Raw genomic sequence first — 12,977 nt, forward strand, 5'->3', positions numbered from 1 at the left:
ACGGGACCCAGAGATCGAATCACGCTGCAGTAATGCACTGCAGGGCCGACGCAAGGACCTTAGTAGTCAAGAAGCGTCGTTAATTCTTAAATAATAATAATAATTTATGTTCTTTTGTGGCTTATTGGCAGTTCATTTTATAAAAAGGGAAGTGATTAGCGAAGGAGAAAATGCAGTTTGATAAAATCGCAAGAAGCTGTCTTGTCTTAAGAGGGGTAATCAATTAACCTCAAAAAATGTCCTTCTCAAATGTCAATTTGAACAAGTTCGTTTCTTTTAGGCTCTAGCTTCAAAGCATAGAGTTGATTATTAAGTGATACATTTACAAGGGCATTTCTTAAAAATAAGCATAAATGCTAAAAAATGACAAAAGAATTCTTGAGTTGATTTGGTTTAGCCCACATTAAAATACACTGAAGAGCGTCACCATACTAAAACACATGCAAAAAAAAATAATACAAACAGAGCCTTCGCTAAATGGTTTGTATACTAAAATCAAAACATGTAAAGAACCCCCTTTTTGGGATTTCTCCTGCTGTCTGTTTTGTAGTCTTGATAAAATCGTATTCTGCATGGCATGGATTTCATGTCTCTAATTTTGTAAGTATCAAACACTGTCACATTTTCTTTTTAAGGGAACGGAAGGCTCCATACCTCGATCAAAGCCGTTCAAGTACACTTATGAGAAGGAAATAGTGATGTATGCATATTATAAGAAGTTAGATTATTTTTCAACTGAATGCATTTATTCCCCAAATGCTTACCGTGGATTTGCAAGGACGTACTTAAAAGATCTGGAAAAAATCAGGCCATCTGCTATTATTGACATTGTACATTCAGGTATGTGACATTCACTGCATCCATCTACAAATAATACCCAATTTATTAATTTTACCTATATTTGTTAATAATATTAATACTTCTGATAACTGAAAAATAATTAAAAGTTGTCAGTGTGCTAGGGTACACACCACCAGGACCGGATCGACTAGGTCATGGGCCCGATTGGAAGTTTTTTGGCGAGGCTCCCTCTAAATATTAAAATGTAAATAAAATTTAGTGATATATATATATATATATATATATATATATATATATATATATATATATATATATATATATATTTATATATATATATATATATATATATATATATATAAGTTTATAGCACCGGGAGACCAACGGCTACGTCACAGGCTTTTATGTATTGTCAGTGTCACTAGTCTATATCCCAGCCTGTTGCCCCAGTGAAGCAACAGGTCGCTTCTCCACTTCTCGCATTTTTATGTAACCCTTAGCAAATTTGTATGTGTGTCGCAATATTTCTTCCAAGAGATCCATGGGATTATGAGAGATCCCATTATTTAAAAGATGTGCAAGGTGTTCTTTATCGGGGTCTAAAAAGTATATGTGGTTATATGAATGTGGTTCGAAATCACCTTCAGGGGTCTGTGACGGTTTTGCTGCTAAATTGGTTTTGTGATAAACTTGTCCAGCTACTTTGGAGCTGAAAACACTCCGACTATTGATGGCTCAATCATCGCTTACTTTGAATGAAGCTAAAGCAAAACATGAATTAAATTTTGGTATTTGTTTGTGGAATGCTTTGGAAAGCAAGTTATGTGCTATAACAGGCCAAACCAATTTATTTGGAAATGGTGGAGAAGGCAATGCAGTTCGACCAAGCAAGCAGCAACGTCCAAATAAATCACCTGTATTGACTATTTTTCCCAAGGGAAATTGGAAGACTTCACAGTGAATACATACAACATTGAAGGGTGCCAATGACTCTTAATTAAAACCTGCATAGTTGACGAAATCTTTGCAGGTTTTTAGTGAATTTTGCGCCACAATTTGTTGGCTTCGAAGATTGCGATGGCGTTATTCCTCTAACATAATATTCCTTTCTTCTTTACTTTCATTTTGGCTCGTTCTGATTCTCACTGTCGCTTGTCTTCTAATAGCTTAATTCTTTGTTCTTTGTTGCCATTTTTGACACTTTCTGATACTCGATTTCACGTTTCTGCTAACCTTAAAATTCTTTGTTTTTCACTTTCATTTTTGACACGTTCTGACTCCCGCTTTTGCTTGCAATTCTTACTGCTGCTTATCTTCTGACTGAATATTTCTTTGTTCTCGGTGTCGTATATCTTCTAACCAAATAATCCTTTGTTTTTTTATTTTCATTTTGGTTCGTTCTGATCTTCCTTGCCGCATGTCATGTAGCTGTATATTTTTTTTTTATCTTCACTTTCGTTTTCAAGTCGTTGTAATTTTCGCTACCACTTATCTTTTAACCTCATATCTTTTTGTTCTTCAATTTCGCTTTTGAATCTTGTAATTGTTGTTTCGCAAGTATTATAACTACATATTTCTTTGTTTTTTATTTTTGTTTATATTTACTTCGGACGTTTTTTCTCTGTCCTTTGTCTTAGCTGCTCCAATTGGTCTTGTCACTTTTGATGGTTTGAAGGTTGTTCATCTTCACCTGTAGATTTACATTTTTCAGGTCGTTCTCTTCATCTTGTCTCATTTGATGGTCCAATTTGTTCATTTTGAGCTTACATTTTTGTCCTTTTTTCCCCTCATTTTGAGCTTACATTTTTGTCCCTTTTTGTCCTCGTTTTGAGCTTACGGTAATTATTTTTTATTGCCCTCTACATATTATAAAGCTGCTGAAAATACCTCTTGAAACTTACATCACCAATTATGAATGCATGAATTTACACTTTTATAAGTTTTTGTTCAATAAATCCTTCTAAAACTGGTTGAAAATCTAATTTCCTTGAGTCTCTTGAGTCCTGATTCCCTGCTTATATCAGATAGGTTTTTTTTTTTTTTTATTGGTTTTAGCCTGGAAAACGACCCCTCTCCGAAAACAATGCTTACTGGAATATTTAGTAATAGGCTGTTTCATTATTTCTAAAAAAGTTCTTTCTCCAGCCAGCCCGGGGTCCTTTCAAATGCAGGGCCCGGTCGGGCTTAATCGTTACAATCCCTCTTTATCCGGCCCTACACACCACTGGCGTTTTATAACATAATTTAATGATTTCGTCATGTTCTAACAGTTACCATGGCGAATTTTAAAATTACCAGATATGTGTTGTTTTCCGTCAGAGTAGAGGGCTATTTCGTCCTTTACTGCAAAATAACTTAAAACTACAAAAATTAAGGATACTTTACATAGCTTAGTGTTCTAAGTTACATAATTAAACTGTTTAGAGAAGATAAGGCCATCTGTTGACATTTTTCATTTAGGTAGGTTTGATTTGCTAATATTTAGTATTAGATCATTCTTTACATGTAGCAAGGATAAATCTACCTGAATTGATACTAAAATGAGATCCAGCTTATTAGGATTGTGGTTTTTCAAATACAAACGACTCCGATAGGAAAAATCTGCATTTTGGATGTTTGGTAACTTATATTAGAAATTGCGGAATTAACAAAAAAGCTGACTTCCGTACGAACATACCACGGGGAAAAGTTATGATCTAATAAAGATGATTTTTGTTTTTTAGACTATTCCTCCTGAAAATTCTGATTTCACTTCTCCCTTCCTTATGTTACACTGATTTTGTTATTCCTAGTTATTAAATCAATGGGCACGAGTGTAATTATTCTGAATCGTTTTCTTACAAGGATCCAGGCCTAGCCCTTTTGTTCTTATAGCTCTTGCAGTTCTATCCTTTATAGCACTTATCTCAGAGTTTTTATTGTTTTGTTGGAATGACGGATGACTGTCAGTATTGTTTGGTGTTTGTGGGAAACAGCATAATTCTCTTCAGTGTAACTTCTAATTATTTATTAATACTACTATTAGTTACAGTAGCAACTTTTGACTATTCTAAGAAACTTTTGTTATTCTAATTTTATTACGCTTACAAAACAGTGTCCTCCGACACTTTCAAAAGAAAAATATTCATTTTCCATTTTTGTTAATATGCAATTATGTCAATAAACCATCCTCCTTCAGTTTGTGTTGCCTTCACTCACGCTTGCCAACGTTAGTTTTTCCTAGATTAAATGTAAAAAAAACGAGTTTTCATTAACAAAAGCAAAGAGCGAAAGAATTTCTTCAGCAGAGTAAAAAAAATTGACATTATAATGAAAAATCAACTAAAAGTTAAAAGCAACAACCTAAATAAAATTGAAATCTATAGCCTAATAAACTTATCAGTTACAAAAATTAAACTAATATTCAACTCAAACTCAAAGCGACTAGAAATTACTAAATAACTGAACAAGGAAGTTGTCTGTCTCGTACCCCAATTATATTTTTTGAAAACAGTTATTATAAAAGTTAAAACAGTTAAAAGAAACTGATATTAGACTTAATAAAAAATAAATCAGTAGCCTAGAATGTACCCAAAATAAAATTGATGCATGTTGTGAAAATTACGAGTTTTGGTTGGGGGGGGGGATATCCACCCTTCAATCGCTCAATCTAAAAAAGGACACTGCAACTTCTGATTACCAATCCAATAAGCCCATTCCGAAGTTTATACGATCACCCTTTCTGTAGCCTTATATGTCCCCAGGGCATAACTTATAACCTTGTCCTGAGGGCTCTGGGGGGTTGTCATCCTCAAAGACATGATTCCCGGAACTTTCATTTACGTTTAACAAAACGGCTATCTCAAAATTTTGATTTGATGTGTTTGGGAAAATGGTGGGCATGGGATGGGGTTAGTTTCCCTCCAATCACTTCCGACTATTATAAACAGCACTAGCTCTTTCAATTTTAAATCGAATGAGCTTTTTTCGAAGTTTCTATGACAACAAGTGGACATATCAAAATTTCTATCAAATTCATTTCGGAAAAATACGAGGTGGGGGGGTTATCCACGCCACCATTATTCTGAAGCTTCAAAGGGGCACTAAAACTTCTGATCAGCAATTCAATTAGCCCCCCTCCGAAGTTTATACGATCACTCTTTCCGTATACATCTTATTTGCCCCAGGGCATAACTTACAACCCTTGCCCTGAGGGCTGTAGGGGCGTTGACATCCTTAAATAAATAATTTCTGGATCTTTCAACTACGTTGAACAAAATGGCTATCTCAAAATTTTGATTGGATGTGTTTAGGGAAACGGTGGGCCTGGGAGGGGGGCTAGTGGCCTTCCAATCACTTTCGACTATTAAAAAGGGCACTAACCCTTTCAATTTGCAGAATGAGCTTTTTTTGAAGTTTTACGACAAATCCTTCAATACGAAATGTCCTAATTAAAAAAACAAAAAAAACAATACAAAAAACAAAATACATTGTGCCCTCATCGCTCTTTACTTAGGCAGCGCTATTGCGCTACCTATGATAGACAAGTGTAATAAATCTAGTGATGATTTTGAATATTGAAAAAGAACCAAGGAAATGACATTCAAAAAAGATGTAATAATCTTTTTAGACTGAAATTTTAAGTAATAAGTATACAGCAAATCATGAACCAAACTTCATAAAATGTTTTTTTTTTGGGTTTTTCATCTAAAAATAGATTTCAAATTCTTCAGGTTGAATTCTGAGGTTTCACAAGATATCTCACAATGTGTTAAAATATATATTCATTCAAAAAATATCAACGTAAGGTCATCAATTAGATAGAAACAACAGAAAACGTACGGATTTCGATTATTTCAAAAAACAAGCAGAAAATATGTCAATGAAAGCTCACGTTAGCTTGTTAGAAAGTTCGAGTTTGGCAGTCATTGGCGTCTTGTTTCAAGGTTTAACTACATTTTAAAATAAACACTAAACAAATAATAATAAGCTACAAGTCACCATACTTATAATGAGGTATCTGTTATATTAGTTTCAGATTTTCGTGCCTCTTACGCAGGCTTAGTGAGTGTTTGTCAAAATGCTTGACAGTATTCAGTCAAAAAAAAAAAAAAAAACAAGACACACTTGTATCTGGCAATTACAAAGGGCTACCGCTGGAACTGTCTGATATGTTAGTATATTATGACTTTTTTTTTTGAAATGTCATATCAAGTCTAGTGAGGTTCAGCCGCACTGCTTTCTTCGTTTCTGTTTTTTCTTCTGTCTATTTTTAATGGGTTTTTCTACTGGCTGATAGCCATGTAAATATTGGATTTTTTGGAAGGGATATTTAGCCTAAATAACTAAGCTTCTGGCGTTTTTTTTTTGTGCATGTTAATATGACGTTAAACGTCAAGTTAAAAGCTAAGCACTGTCTTACAGTGAACGTGCTTTTACAGTTTTTTTCTGTCAACAATCAAGATGATAAAACTTTCTAACCTTTTGTCTTTGCTCTTCATTAACAGGATGATGCTTGCCAGCCTTTATTTTGATTGTTCCTTGGGAAATGAACCTATCCCATCAATAATTTAATACTAATTAGGCTTTCAAAGCCTTCTAAATCCTATTTTGGAATATGTTTCTAGTCTTGGATTGTTTTCATTTTGAATGCAGGAAATTTGTCGTAACGATTTGTCTTTCTGGATAATTTGATTATTGTACCTTTTTTGCTTAGTAATTGGACGTTGATAAATTGAGCGGAGTGTAGGTAGATAGAAATGGGTGTTTTGGGAGTTTTTGACTCGCTTGGTGATTTGTTGCGATTTTGTGTTTCCTTCTATAGCAGGTTTTCAACTATAATGGTAAATCTGTCAACGAGAATGACAGAAAATGAACTCTAATCATGAATTTTTTATGAAATGAGTTAAGATCAAGGATTAGACGTCAAAAATCGAGAATTTACAGAAAATGAAAGCTAAGTTAAATTAACATGTTATGAACTGAATTAAAATCAAGATTTAAGCGCTAACACAAAATGGAATCAAAAGGGGCTAATTTATTGAATGTATAAATTGGTAGGCAATTTGTGTTACACACTATTGTCATACAAACAAATATACACGAAGAACTTATAACTAATAATTCTACAATTAATCATTTGTCGAGCGGAAAAAGGTTAATATAAATTACTTTTATTAAGCTTACGAACGTTGAAAGTGTTGTTTTTTGTTGCTGTTGACTCCCAAATATCCGAAAAATAAAAATATAATATCTCGAATATTTTCGGAGAGGAAGACGTTGATACTCACAAAAAATGTGTCCTATTACTGTCCTAAACATCTTCTCATGGGTTAAATTTTATTCCATTTTCCCATTTTATTGCATATAGTCTACTACACACTAGTTCAGTTTATTATAATGTAATTGATAAATGTAATGAAGATTTTTTTTTTCTTTCCTTCCTTTTCTAATAAGTCAAATGAAGTGATTGTCTAAAAGTAGAAAGAAAAGAGCTTTACCTAGTTGAATATCAAGGGTGAGCTTTCGCATCTGTCGCAATCAATGGCTACCGCTCTTTATGAATTGATTAGATTTGTGGATTGAGCTTTCAATAAAAAAAGAAGATGCGCCTGAATACAAGTGAGTGGCTACAATTGGTACTAAGCTAACACTAATATACAGCAATACTAATCTTTATTATCCATTGAGCTAGAGGGACTGAGTAATCATTTTACTTATTGAATGTATTGATAATAAGGTCTGGAAATGTGGGTAAAACTTTTCAAAAGAGACTTCAAAATGCACTTTTCATTATCGCTTCCAGTTATAAAAGAGACCGGTTATCTTTTGAGACTCAAGTAGTACTTTTTTTGTAGAGTACAGCTTGAATTAATTAAAGAAAGTAGCTTATGCCTATGTTAAATGAATGCATAATTGAGTATGCTTGGGTGAACAAGATTCTTTTTTTGAACTATAAAATGGATGGTTGAGTCGTTTTGCCTCCTCCACCTTGCAGTCCCCTTCACATTACATCCTTTTAGATTATGCTGAATTGCTGTGTATTATACCTCTTTACCTCCTCCGCGAAGACGTACTTTCTTTGAGGCATTCAGTCGTATTTGCATTGTTGTGAGAAGTAAGTTTGTTCTTTAAACATATGGGAATTAATATATACTTTTTATTAATTCCTGTCGAGTAGATGAATGTTCCTATAAACGCATGCCTGTCATCCGTAGACCAAATCTATTTTTGCCATTCAGACTTTGAACTCACCTTCAAAAGTTGCATTAAGAACCCATTTGAACTCTTGGGCGAGTCTACCCTAGAGAAATTCCAAACGCCCATATTTTACAGAATAAACTCCAAACATTTTTGGACAAATCTGTCAGTGACGGCCAACATCCGTCAACATTGTACATTAGCTTAAAAGTTTATATTGTGAAAGGTTTCTCGTCTAGTTTTGTAAATTTAAGTATCGCTGTCTGCTTCCACCTGTAATAAAAATGATGCTACATCAAAATGGACCCTGTATGCTTTTTTCCCCCAAAATATACTAGTGATTGTATTAGAGACACTGAATAGCAGCAAATGTACTTATTTTTCTTATCAGGACGAAGTTGAATTGTGAAAAGTGCAGCAAAACAGTACTTAGAATTAAAACAGAAGTAGTGATGGTCAGAAGTACATGTTGAAAATGAGAGATAACATTAAATTTTTTGACAGTGTAAGAACTGCTTACTTTTCTTTTCCTGTTAGAATTATGGTGTACCTTTTATTTCAAATCTGCGGTGCTGAACGCAATTTTGAAAATGGTAACAAAAACATCATCAGAAGATGACATAGACCAAAAAGTATACCTAGATTAATTTAATACTAAGTAGTATTTTACTTGGAAATCTGAAAGTACTACTTAAACTAAATATGTTTATATTTTGGAATAGCTGATGCAGTAAAAAACAAATTGCATTTTGGTCTCCTTCTTGACTTCAGTTTCGTTTCCTTTATTCTTATGAAAACTGAGGTACATTTTCCTGTACTATTCAGCTGTACTTTGTTTTTTGGCACAAACCAAAAAATGTGGGAAACTGATTATTACGACGCTTTGAGCGCTTTAATATGTATTTAATAGGAATTAGAAATTACTTCTCGTACTAATAATGTTACCCGACATAACTTGAAAAATTCAAAACAAGCTTAATTTCGATTAATTAAATTTCTTGAAATTAATTTATTTCAAATTTGGATTGCAGTTTAATAGCTGGGTTTATTTTAATTGAACTTGGGATTGCCTAAAAGTTGACAAATTGTATGTTCATAAACTCTTGTTCTGATTATAAAAAAGGAAGGCCTAGGCTAGAATGACGATGACAAGCTGGGCTAAAAAACTATGCATGTGTCTGCCTATTGTACCTTGCTGGTGAAATTCCGCAAATGTAAAGCAAAAGTAAGAATATTGCTGTTATTTTAATTTAGTTGATTGTAAATTTGGTTGGGTAACGCAAAAGGGCCATTTTTTTCATAGAGAAACTTGTGTCCTATTCTATCAGTTCCCGCACTCTTTGCTGCAAACGTTGTAGCATTCTTTTTGACCATAAAAAAAAAATGTTCTGTCACAATTTGCCCATATTAAATCATCAAAAGAGAAATGGCATTAAGCTAACATTAGTAAACAGTAACATTTATCGTTACGTGTTGACCTAAAATAGGCTAGGGGAACTCATCAAACTTTGAATGAAGTGTTCAAACCAAAATAAATACGTCTTTTCATGTCGCTATTGACGACATAAGCGTGAAAATGCAAGCGGCTCCAAGTGTTGTAGACACTTTGTTAAAGGCACTAGCCAGTGCTCGTCAGGACTTCCTCGGAGAAGTGGCTTGAATTTGAGTTTTCTTGGATTAAAGCTCCCTGTCGAGTTTTCTCGTGCCTTAAATGTGGCTAAAATCGTACCTTCAGAACTGGACAGGAGAGGAAAGATCAAAGGGGGTTGCATATAGCTGTAAATCAAAATGTTGTGGTGGATACTGGTGGTCTTATAAGCAGCTTTGGCAAGAATTTGATATACATTAGAATATGAGAAGCATCGCAGAACTATCTGTTTGATCCAGAATCCAGAAAGGCTTGTAAAAACTTCATTTTGGAAAGTTTTAAAAAATTAATTTCATAAGTAACAGGAGGCTTGAAAGCACCATCCGGGAGAGATCTAGGAAGATCCATCTTCAGATGAATATTGCTGCCAGAGAAACACAAGTTAAGCTAAAGGCTACTTTAAGGTATACCAATCAGGCCAGCTTGACTTTAGACTATTGGTCTGCAAAGGGATCTGGCAATATAGAGGCCCCTGCCTATTACCCCAGGGAAAATGAAGAACGAGTAGAAGTTGCACCAATGTACTTTACATTTCAAGAAGGTTAAGCATTCTTTCAGCAATCCAAGCTTCACTGAGGAGGTTTGCGCGGACATATAATATTTTTCGTGTTGTGACTGATTCTGGGAGCAATTTCGTCAAAGCGTGCAGGCTAGGAGCAAATTCCTGATCTTCATGTTTTGCAAATTCTCATCATTTATATTTGGCACGCGATCTTGGATTTTGGTTCTCTCGAAACCAATTATACCCCCGAAGAAAACTGCTCGGAGTTCTCTGATGAAGCCGAAGATGTCAAGCCAACTGGTGGAAATGATTCAGATGGCCTTTCTGATTCTGAATATGAAAACTCTGGAAATGAAGATAAGTTCGTTGAAAAATCTGATGAAAATGATTAAATGTTTGCGGAAGAGTATGACGAAATTAGTAAAGAAGAAGAGTCGGGGGATTGGGGTGAGTCCGGAAACGATGTCGCAGCTCTGGTTATCCCAAGACACGCTTCACCTGCGTAACCATTGACGAAACTGTGAAAATTAGTGAAAAACATAAAAATTTTCACTTTCCAGTATGATATTTTCAAAAATACTGCAAAAAGGGTGGCTTTAATCCTCCTTTCCTTGTTGATAGGAAAGTGCGGAGCCTTTGAATTTTTTTTTTGACATCCAACGGTTGCAATGATTCCATTAATAATCTTTGGCTTTCGTCTAAGAGCTTGATTGTGCTAGAAGCTGCTATTTTTGTGCATGCTCCCTTTTGCGACGCCACTGTACTCAAAGTGCTTCTTTATATCTAACTGGCAGTCGAGGACACTTAGTAAGGGCTTGAATTTTTTTTGTAATACTAGAGCCATTGATGGCCCCATTGTTGTACTCCTTAGAGAGCTCATAGTCGTGGAGTTAAAGAAGTATTTTATGACAAGCCAAGATTTTTATCTTGCTCTTTTCCTAAAGACAGCATCTTGATTCTTCTGCATTCGAAAATTTCTCACTTGTTGATCACTCAATCTTTGAAACCATCTTTGTGGGTTGATCTGATTCTCAGTCTTTGACGCCATTTCTACAGGAGGTATTAAGTAAGGCTGCTGAAACCGCAAGAGTGCCCACTTCAACTCGACTTTGCACAGCTACAGTCTTTGAAACTATGGCCGAATCCAGTGAGGAAAGCTTGTTCAATTCGTTTTTAAACACATCAGATCTCAAAACAGTAAGGTTACGCTCCTGCAACGTCAGCAACTTTGCCTTAAATGGCTTCAAATCGTACGAGGAGGAATTCTCTGTCTGTCTTTATGAACGCCGTAAAACCGACAATCCTGTAAGCTTTTTCTTTTTTCATTAATTTGCATAAATACAGTAGGACAAATTCAGAAAAATCATGAGGAACAGTGCTTAAGAAATTATTTTAATTTTTCTACCAAAAGGTGTATTTACACCTTTGAAGTAGTGACAGATCTAGAATTTCGGGAGCTCAGCTAAGAAATAAAATTACCATTCTTAGACTGAGTACTTATAGTAATTATAGCCAAGGGTGTCATTTTCCCTTTTCCTTTGGGAATAGACACCAAAAATGTGGCTACAGCATCAAAATCAGGCAGTGGTATAAATTTCTATAATAGAACAAGTTATTTTTAACAATAAGTTTTCAGAAATCTTAGAAATAAGCTTTGAAAAAGTGCAATATTTATTTTTTATTTTTGCATCCCTTTGAAAAACTTTTTAAGTGAAAAGAATACTTAAAGAAAGACTTATGCAGCAAAGGGTCCAAGTTTCTTTGACATTCAGAGTTGAGTGCTATCGTTTTTTACTGATTCGCTTAAGAATGAATTCGTTGGATGGTCAGAACAATATTTTCTGGTGCGAAGCACCGCAAGAATATGTGAACTACCATTAAAACGTGTATTTTTCTTTTGATTTGTCTCTTGCCCTCTTTTTCTAAGAAATAATTAAGCTTAAAAGGCTGTTTTGAGCCGCAAGGCGACGGAAATTATTGAATTGTCTGTAATAAGTGTCATTTCCTGGTGTATTTTTGTTCTTTCACTCTTTCGTTTATGCTTCGAAAATCAAGTTATTTCTGCTAGAAAAACGAAGAATTTCAAGCTAGCACGCGAATTTCAGGGGTTAGTAAGTCGCCACCAGCATTTCCTAGACACCTTCACTTCGAACTTGTTTACAAAATAATAATCTACTTTTCATACCAAATTAAGTAAATCTAAATCATATGTAGGCCTACATCTTAAAATGTTTTTTTTTTTCTCATGTAAAAAGTATACTAATGTGTTTTTGTATTTACTGTACATAAATTTATTCCTTTTAACTTTGCATAATCCGTTATTATTTGTTTAAATTCAGCATTAAAAGTTGCATTAGGAATACAATAAAATATTTGGAAGTTTTTATGTAAGAGAAACTCAAAACGCCTATATTAAAGAAAGAAACATTATCAGACTAAACCTACCGGTAACAAATAAAATATGATGACATCATTTGAAATTAGTGTGTAAATCTTTATTCGGTTCATGATGTAAATGCCATTGCAGCTAGTAATAGTGTTGTTAGTATTGCTTTTGCTGCTTCCATCTGTAATGAAAAACGATTCTTTTGGAAAATTGACATTTCGCGTTTCTTTCCAAGATGAGTTAGTGATTATACTCATGCTGGTTTCCAAAACAAGCAAGTCTGCTGATTCACCGTGTCAAGACAAAATCTAATTTCCATGGAAAAGGTAGCAAAGAGTTTTCAATATAAAGGAAAATGTTTTTCCGCATTAGAAAAGTGGTGATAATTTTATTTCTTTGAAGCAGGCTGAACTCCGTCTGTATTTCCAACCGTAACTGTAGTTCTCCTCCCTTACTGTCAGGTA

The 12,977-nt window shown here is 34.3% G+C and overlaps 1 protein-coding gene across 1 annotated transcript in view; it reads left to right on the top strand.

Moving 5' to 3' along the window:
* LOC136029926 (cytoplasmic tRNA 2-thiolation protein 1-like) overlaps positions 1–12,977 on the top strand; it is a gene marked incomplete at its 5' end in the record, with an annotated part of 101,890 nt that overhangs the window by 84,070 nt on the left and 4,843 nt on the right. Inside the window, 1 exon segment of the mRNA XM_065708458.1 lies at positions 636–840. Within this exon segment, the coding sequence (XP_065564530.1) occupies positions 636–840 (205 nt within the window).

The sequence above is a fragment of the Artemia franciscana genome, chromosome 1 (assembly GCF_032884065.1).
Source record: "Artemia franciscana chromosome 1, ASM3288406v1, whole genome shotgun sequence".
In the NCBI taxonomy this organism is placed as follows: domain Eukaryota; kingdom Metazoa; phylum Arthropoda; class Branchiopoda; order Anostraca; family Artemiidae; genus Artemia; species Artemia franciscana.